The 8933-nt window shown below is 42.6% G+C and overlaps 1 protein-coding gene across 2 annotated transcripts in view; it reads left to right on the forward strand.

Moving 5' to 3' along the window:
* The window catches only part of SYAP1 (synapse associated protein 1), a 31466-nt gene extending 23281 nt beyond the window's left edge, over positions 1-8185 (forward strand). For both annotated transcript variants that reach the window (XM_004269650.3, XM_033427900.2), the window contains 4 exons: positions 3452-3600; positions 4957-5015; positions 5466-5613; positions 7733-8185. In XM_004269650.3, the coding sequence (XP_004269698.1) occupies positions 3452-3600; positions 4957-5015; positions 5466-5613; positions 7733-7860 (484 nt within the window). In that variant the 3' untranslated portion in view covers positions 7861-8185. The remainder of the gene's footprint in view (positions 1-3451; positions 3601-4956; positions 5016-5465; positions 5614-7732) is intronic.
* Positions 8186-8933: the final 748 nt, after the last annotated feature.

Here is an 8933-nt window from a genome sequence, read left to right on the forward strand (position 1 = left end):
CTACTGTTTGCACAACTAAACTTGTGGTCGTCTTTGACCCTTTATGAACCATTGTTAAGTCAGGTCTTCCTCCTGTGATCTACTTCCAAGAGAAAAAGACAGTTACGGGAATTCCCTGGCAGTCCAGTGTTTAGGACTCAGCACTTTCACTACCTGCGTTCAATCCCTGGTCAGGGAACTAAGATCCCAAAAGCCATGGAGCAGCCAAAAGAAAGAAAGAAAGAAAAAGACAGTTATGAGGCCTCATGATTATGGGAAGTGCTGCTGGGCACATAGTAAGAACTTAACAAGTAAGAGGTCATTTTTCCTGTGACCATCTGTTTTGGCCGACAACTTGTCTTATTCATCCCCGAATCCCCCCAGTACCTAGCATAAGGCCTGATGCATGTGGCATTTGGTAAATATTGGTGGAATTAATGAAAGAAAAGATGAGTTGTGTCTAGCTGCCTATCGTCTTGTTACCTGACCTAGCTTGTGTAGATAATCGTGCATTTTGCTTCCGTCACTTAGAAAGCTAGCTCCCTGACCCAGCTTCACCATTCTTAGATGTGACAACAACGTGTTCTGATGTCCTGTCTAAGGCCAGCCCTGTCCTCATTCACAAACCTGAGTCTCAGTATTTTTTTTCTGTTCTCACTGGTTTTCTTCTACTCCTTCAAAGTCTTTTTCTGTCATGCTTTCTTTCTCGACTTTCTCGACTTTCCCTTCCATTCTAAGAACCTGCATCCCTTCTATTAAACCAGGGGGTAGAGAGGCATTCTCCTACCCTTTTGTCCTCTCTACTAGCAAAGCATTTTTAGAACATAAAATGAGGCACAAAAAAAAAATCCACACATCCTCCGCAGGTCACCAAAGCCGTTCCTTGGCTGTCCTTGTTTTGTATTGTTGTTGTTGTTTTGGGAGGGGGGTGTTTTTTGTTGAGTCATGTTTTGTCTTCCACCTTGGAGATTTTTACTTAATTACTCTGAGGTGAGCACAGTCATCAGTGTTTTTTTTTTATTATTTTGAAACAATCACAAACTTATGGAATGGTGGCAAGTACAGTATAAAGAACTTTTTTAATGAATCCTTTGAGGTCTGATACCCCATCACCCCTGAAGCTTTAGTGTGTATTTCCTACAAACAAAGAGTTCCTACATAATCAGAATGTAACCATCCCAATCAGGAAATGGTCACTTAATGCCTTATTACTGTCTGATTCTCAGACCCTATTCAGGTTTTACCATTTGTCCCAATAATATCCTTTTTAGCAAAAGGATCCACTTCAGACTCACATGTTGCATTTACAGTAATTTTAGTGTCTCATCAGTCTCCTTGAGTCTGTTGCATCCTGTCAGGTGGCACGTATTGCCATTTTGTTCCACTACTGTCCACACTTTGGTCACTTGATGAAAGTGGTGTCTGCCAGCCTTCTTAACTATAAAATTACTCCTTTCCTCTATGAAATTAATAACTATTTTCTGGGGAGGTACTTTGAAGTTCTGTGAATATCTCATTTCTCCTCAAATTTTCCATGTATTCATGTATTTATGTATATCTCTGTGGACTCATGGTCCTGTTTTATGCAATGGTTATAATCCACTGCTATCGTTATTTATTTTGATGCTCACATCATCACGTATTTGCCAGTGGAAGCCTGTTCAGGCTGGCTTCTGTGTCCTTTTGACTCATCCCCATCATTTTTTTTAAATTTATTATTTATTTATTTATTTATTGTTGGCTGTGTTGGGTATTCGTTGCCGCACACGGGCTTTCTCTAGTTGCGGCGAGCGGGGGTTACTCTTCGTTGCAGTGCACGGGCTTCTCATGGCAGTGGCTTCTCGTTGTGGAGCTCGGGCTCTAGGCGTGCGGGCTTCACTAGTTGTGGCACGTGGGCTCAGTAGTTGTGGCTCGCGGGCTTAGTTGCTCCGCGGCATGTGGGATCTTCCAGGACCAGGGCTCAAACCCACGTCCGTTGCATTGGCAGGCGGATTCTTTTTTTTTTTTTTTTTTTTTAATTTATTTATTTTTGGCTGTGTTGGGTGTTCGTTGCTGCGTGTGGGCTTTTCTCCAGTTGCAGCGAGCGGGGGCTACTCTTCGTTGCGGTGTGCGGGCTTCTCATTGCGGTGGCTTGTCTTGTTGCAGAACACAGGCTCTAGGTACGCAGGCTTCAGTAGCTGTGGCACATGGGCTTAGTAGCTGTGGCTTTTGGGCTCTAGAGCGCAGGCTCAGTAGTTGTGGCTCGCAGGCTTAGTTGCTCCGCACCATGTGGAGTCTTCCCGGACCAAGGCTTGAACCCGTGTCTCCTGCATTGGCAGGCGGATTCTTAACCACTGCGCCACCAGGGAAGTCTCCCTACCATTTTTTGAGCCCTTCCTTTCTGGCATGAGATAGTCCTCCAGGCTCACTGTGTTCTTCCCCTGCTGTAACCCTAGAATTGGCCATTTATCCAAGGAGTTCTGGTTCCTTTTAGTGGAAAGTGGTGTTTAGAAAGCAAAGTCTAAGCATTAGGCATGCTCATGGCTATTGGGGTGTCACTCTTCCTTGGCCCACTCAGTGGACAGAGCTAGTGTGCTCATATACACACACATGGACTTGTTTGCATCTCTCTCAAATGAAAACCATGTGTTCACAGTGATACTTCACAACAGGGATCATTCTAGAGTTTTCTCTTTCCATGATTGTAACTCCCTTTTCTGATGGTGAGAAACCTGGTTTCCACTATCCTTAATACTTTTCCTTAAGCAATCAATCCCCTTGCGAGTGACCAATCATCCTTTTTCACCACCACCCACTCCCGAGCTCAGACACCCTCCTCTCTCTGCTCAGGCTCTCACTCTCCATTCCAGGCCGCCCCCGTATGGATACTTACCTTACCCCTCTTGGGCGCCAACGCCCCACCCCAGGTGACTCTAATGTGCAGCCAGGTTTGAGAACCACTGAGAGTTCTCAGGTTGAACTGCACTTCAGTCTTTTTTTTATCAACCATCTTCCACCTCATTGCTAACTGTTACTGATTGCTAGTTATTTGCAAGCTACCAGACATTTCCTCTCATGAAGAGCAACACCTACAATACTTTATTCTCACTGCTTGAAAGCGTTTAATCCTTCGGTAAACAGCAGACAGTCGGTGGAGCCCCGGCTCTGCTTCCGTCTCCCAGGTTGCTCATGGTGCTTTGAAAGCAGTACCCTGTTTTCCTCTGCTGAGGGCAGTGTTGGTATTAAAATACCAAGAAACACTGAGGTTTCATTAGTGTTCTATAAACTTGTCTTTTGCTGCTGTGGAGAAGATAGCTATTCTCTTTATCCTGTTATTCAGCTTTCAGTTCAAAAGCCAATGAGAATTTCGTTTGAGCCTCATTCAGATTTGAAAATGTCCCTAAAAGTCATCTGTTCCCATCTCCACTGCAACAGCTAAACGCTGCACACACACTATGCATGCCTTCTCAAATGTGGTGTTTATCTTTGAAAGTGTGAAGGAAGAAGTGTTTTGGAGGAACTACTTTTACCGCGTCTCCCTGATTAAGCAGTCAGCCCAGCTCACGGCTCTGGCGGCCCAGCAGCAGGCTACCGGGAAGGAGGAGAAGGGCCACGGCAGAGAGGATGAGTTGCCACTGACAGGTATATTCAGAGAAGATGTCACTCTGTGGGAAAAAAACAAAAGAGTTACTTTTAAAATATTCTTCATTTAGAGATTCTCATGAGCTTGTCATCATGTGTATACCAGAAATGTCATCGTCATCTTAGGGAAAGTTCTTTTCTTTCCAGAGGAAATGCTCATTCTTCCCTTGTTGCCCTCTCTCTGACCCTGCTCACCGTCTTCCCCCAGCTTTCTTTTACTTTGCTGTCTTTCTCTCGTTCTTTGGGTTTTTTATTTCTTCCTTTTTATTTCTCCCTCCATCACCAGTCGTCTTCCCATCTCTTTCCTTGCCCTTTTTATACCTTCTGTTCTCCGCTGACTCAGTTCCCTGCTCTGCTTCATTTCTCAGTCTTCCATTCAGCCTGCTCATTTCCCCAGTACTCCAGTCTGCAGAACAGAGCTAAGATATCCAGCCTGGAGCTAGACACGAGTCACTTACACATGTGACTCTTCCTTATTCTGACAGTTTTACCCCTGGTTTTGGGGGAAAGTGGTTTATAATATCGGCAGTGATTTAATACCTATAATAAAAATTGAAACAAGATATGTATTTTGTGTCACATTTTTAACGTTTAATGAACACCTGCTGTGTATAGGTACCCGTTATAACTGGAGACTTATCCGTTCATGGAATTTTACATGATTACACAAAACAATGTGTCCTAAGGCACAGGTTGTACGGACCACTAGGAAGGTACCTGACACTGCATTTAGGGTCAGAGGAATGTAATGAATCTGCTCTACACAGTACCATTTGGCATTTTGCATGTAGATGTTAATATGAATCCCAGGTGTCTCTCATTCTTTAGTATTCCTTCTTTATTACTTTTATTGGAAAATGCCATTTTACCCAATACTGCCCGTGTATCAAGATGGGCTTAAGACAGGATTCAGTAAAGCCCGTCTGTGGTTAGGTTGAGAAGATAGAAGACGCAGCCTGTGAGGAAGAGGAGCCACTGTGCCTGAGCGTTACATTTTACTTTGTGAGAAAAGGAAAACTTGATAAATAACTTCATTCTCATTATCCTAAAAGAAAGAGCAGAACTATTCTTCAGTGCATTTTGCTAACACTGAAGTCAAAATTTATTTCCTGCTGGAAATCTTACATAAGGGGTATTGAATATGATGATACATATTAAAAAGATCCCCAAAAGAAAGAGGCTGAGATGGTTTCATCTGGGTAGTTCTTACTGCAGAAAAACGGAAAGCAGAACATTAAAAGCTAATTTCTGTAAATTATTTAGTATGATCATGCTTGTGGATAATTTAGTTGTTGTTATAATATGTATTCGGAATTGAATCAAGCAATTCTTGTCTCTTTTATTCTCACTTCTTAGAGGCAGTACGGCCCAAAACGCCACCTGTTGTAATCAAATCTCAACTTAAAACTCAAGAGGTAATACAGTTTTACATTATACCTAGTAGCTGATGTCTGGAAATGAAGTAGCTCTGTGTTGACTATCTCAGATACCATTTCAAAACTACTTATGAATATGGGTCTTATCTGTTCTGAAGAAGAGGGGTCCGGTACTTGAAGAGTTAAGGACCTACAGCTGAGACGTGAGACGATTCCCTGGCATCAGTAGTTCAAGATGTGCTCGTCAGGGATGGGACAGAACGATTGGAGTGATCCAGAGCAGGAATGAGCGTAGAGATTCAGGTGGTAGCTCATGTGGTTACCGAGCCAGTGTGCAGGTTAGGAGGTGGAGAGCAGCGACCATCTGACTAGCAGAGGAAGGGAATGAAAATGAGGCTGCGTTAAATTGTGAGATGACCATAAACACGAGCTCTAGTCTCTATATGTCGCTTCAAAAACCATTTCCAGAGCTCATTTGTTGCATTTCAGGATGAAGAGGAGATTTCTACCAGCCCAGGTGTTTCTGAGTTTGTCAGTGACGCCTTCGATTCCTGTAACTTAGATCAGGAGGACCTGAGGAAGGAAATGGAGCAGCTGGTGCTGGACAAAAAAGAGGAGGAGACAGTCGCGCTGGAAGGTACGGAGCCAACGACATCACCGTTCCTGTCCCCAGTGCCGAAGCTGACCATAGAAAATTGTTATTCTGGAGCAGATACACAAAACTGTGTCGTAACTTTTGCATCAAAACTGCTTCTCTGTTCCCCACTAGAAGGTGGATTCTAGCACACATGACCTCATCTCCTGTCCCTCTGCCCTTCTAAGCACAGAGGCTTAGAAAGGAGAAACAGATCCAGAGAGGTTAAGTGAGTCTTCCAAGGCGTCTCAGCCCTGAGAACACATGGCCAGGAGCGGGCAAGAAAGCAGGCACACCCCTTCACGTGGAGATGCTGCCCTGCGGCCTTCTGCTTTCAAAGCTGCGTCCTGCTGGGGTTTATACTGTAGGTAGAAGACTCTTTTCCCAGCTGCTGTGTGCCACTAGCACATCGCTTCTGGGAAGGAGTAGGCTGCTTTAAGAAACCAAATTAGCTTAAAAACTAAGGTAATTTAGAAAAAAAGTGCAAGTGATGGGACTGCGTTCTTTGGCACATCAGGACAAATTACTGGCTTTCTAGTAGATAACAAGCAAAGGCTTGGGTTAATCATCATTCATGAAGCCTTCAGAGACTCACCATCGCGGAAGCCAGCTGTTCCCACTGTTGTGCAGAAAGCACCGGTGAGAAAGCTGACCTCCCAGAGGTGAACCACCTGCCCACGTGCACACTGCACACTGCAGAGGGACTCTGCAGGAGAGAACTGCTGGGGGAAGCGGCTGGTGGGGGAAAGAGAAGCGAGTGGGGAAGTGAAAATCTGGGCTCGCTCCCCCCAGACCCCTTGTACCCCATCTATTTTCTGATACGATGGCTGCTGGCCACCGTGGAAGGAAGGCGGGCATGCGCCCCGCGTGCAGCAGGCAGTAGCTCGAGCAGACTGTGCCCTGCTTCCCTTGCTGGTGACGACTAGTAGCAGAGAGCCCACGGAGACTGGAAAGAAGCCTGGTCAGGATTCCCGTGGCATTGGCTGGCCGTTCTGGGCAAGCTATTCTTTCTTTGAATCGCTGCCCTAGTGATAATTCGGACCACTTAATATTCTTTCATATGTTAGTTGTCTCGACCCCCCAGCTAAATTGTAAGTTCCTCAAGGGCAGGTACACCTTGTCTTTTTATCCCCTACAGCACCTAAAGTAGAGCTTAGCACCCAGTAAGCACCTAGTATTCATGAAATCGGTGTTTTGCTACGCGACATGGTCACTGCTATAAAAAATTGAAAACATTTGGTTTTTCTTTTCTCTATAGGTACTAAGTTTAAGGTTTATTTTTACAAGATGAAAATGAATTTTAGCTTTTACTTTTTAAATAGCTGGTTTGTTTTCTGGCTGTTTTATAACACTACATAGCAGATGCCTTATCCTATATGTATTTGCATACACCCGTATATTGAGCGTCCAAGTGGCAAGTTGCAGCTCTAAATCTCACCGGTGTGAGAGCTCAGGTAGAACCCACCTGGGGGGCCAGGCTTTGGCGAGAGACTGCCTGACTTCAGGTCCTGGTGTCTTTTGCCACTCGTGGGAGACCACTAAGCACAGACTGTGGAGCCCTGCAGATGTGGTTCCATCCGTATGTCTGTCACTGTCAAGCTGTGTGACCTTGGGCAAGTCACTTAACCTATAAGCCTCCATTTCCCCATCTGTCAAATGTGTATAACTGTATCTTTGGTCCACGTATTGTTCTAAGGATGAAAAGAGTGATATGTAGAGAGCACTTAGCCCTAGGCCTGGCTGAGTGAGTGCTCGAGAAATGTTAGCTGTTTTTGCTACCATCATCATCATTGGTAGTGGTAAAAATTAATTTGCGACCAAATATTAATTATCAATTATCCATTTAAATAGAAGGAAAATCAGAGACCTAGGTAAAGAAAAATAACATGCAAAACTTACTGACAACATCTGATACCTTTGCTTCTACATTTAATAAGTTTATCTTTCTAATCATATTAGTTAAAAATCTGTTCAATTTTTCTGAGCGCACACAGTGCTGAAGGCTGACACAGTAAATATTTCCATGGTAGGACTTACACAGGTAGTTATGGTGGACTGCATTGTTAAGACTGGCATTAAAAATTCAGAATCTTTTTTTTTTTTTCTCATATGTTTCTTTTAGAGGATTCTGCAGATTGGGAGAAGGAACTACAACAGGAACTTCAAGAATACGAAGTGGTGACAGAATCAGAGAAACGAGATGAAAACTGGGATAAGGAGATAGAGAAAATGCTGCAGGAAGAAAATTAGCTGAAATAAAAGAATAATCCTTAACATTCTGCAACTGACATTAAATTCTAGATGCTGACACTCGCTGAATCAGAAGGCATAAAAGAGTATGACTTTATGAAATTCAAAATTATCCTTTTTTCAAGCTGAAACTTGCCTCTTCTACTTAAGAAAAAGTACATAGGACAGTTATTCTAATAATCAAAAAGGGATGTTTTATGTAACATTTCTTTAAATCTAGTTAGCGATGTTCTTGTAGTCAGTACAGACATCTTTGTCACAGAAACACAAGTAAAATTTTAGAGTTCTGTTTTCCGTGAGGTCAAAAATAAAATATATTCTTCAATTGTGGTTTTCTAAACATTTGTACTTCTTGTTGCATTTTTGTTGATACATATGCGTTAAAGTACCTACTTAATGGATTGATAACTATCAAAATGACCAAATGGTACCAAAGAACTTAAGAGGAAGCACTTTCAGAACTGTTTTCTTGCAAGTATTTTCTAAAATTCCATCTGGAAGCCAAAAGATAAAATAATTATGTTGATTATAATGATATAAACATCACTTAGTTTGACATTGAGAAATACTGTTTCTCAAAAAATAAATATTTGTTTTTCTTTGGGGCCTTTTTTTTTTTTAAATTATGCCACATTTAGTAATGTTTTCCTAAATTTCACATCGTGCTTTTTGTAGAAAGCAGGGTCTTTCATCCTTTTAGTGTTGATGACTGTCAGAAGGCTGTTCACCTTAAAGTCTCATGTTGTTTAAATCGTCACCACATATAAATGTTTTTGCTTTTTTTGTCTTAATTAAACTGTCAGTCTTTATAAAATTGTGTTCTCTGAATACAACTTTTGGAACTTCATTGATCAATCCTGCCTGCATTCTGCTGTAGCAGCACGACCGTTCATAGAACGTGGTTACTTGAAAAGGACAGATGGCTGAACATCCGAACACTCCACGGCGTTTGCTTCCCGAACCTTTCGGATTTTTCAAAGAGGCTTTATTTCATAAAGGGGAGTAGAATTAAGACAGTTCTTATAGGGAACATGTACTTATTTACAGTCTTGATCCCATAAAAATTAGTCTGT

This window comes from Orcinus orca, chromosome X (assembly GCF_937001465.1).
Source record: "Orcinus orca chromosome X, mOrcOrc1.1, whole genome shotgun sequence".
Taxonomy (NCBI): Eukaryota; Metazoa; Chordata; class Mammalia; order Artiodactyla; family Delphinidae; genus Orcinus; species Orcinus orca.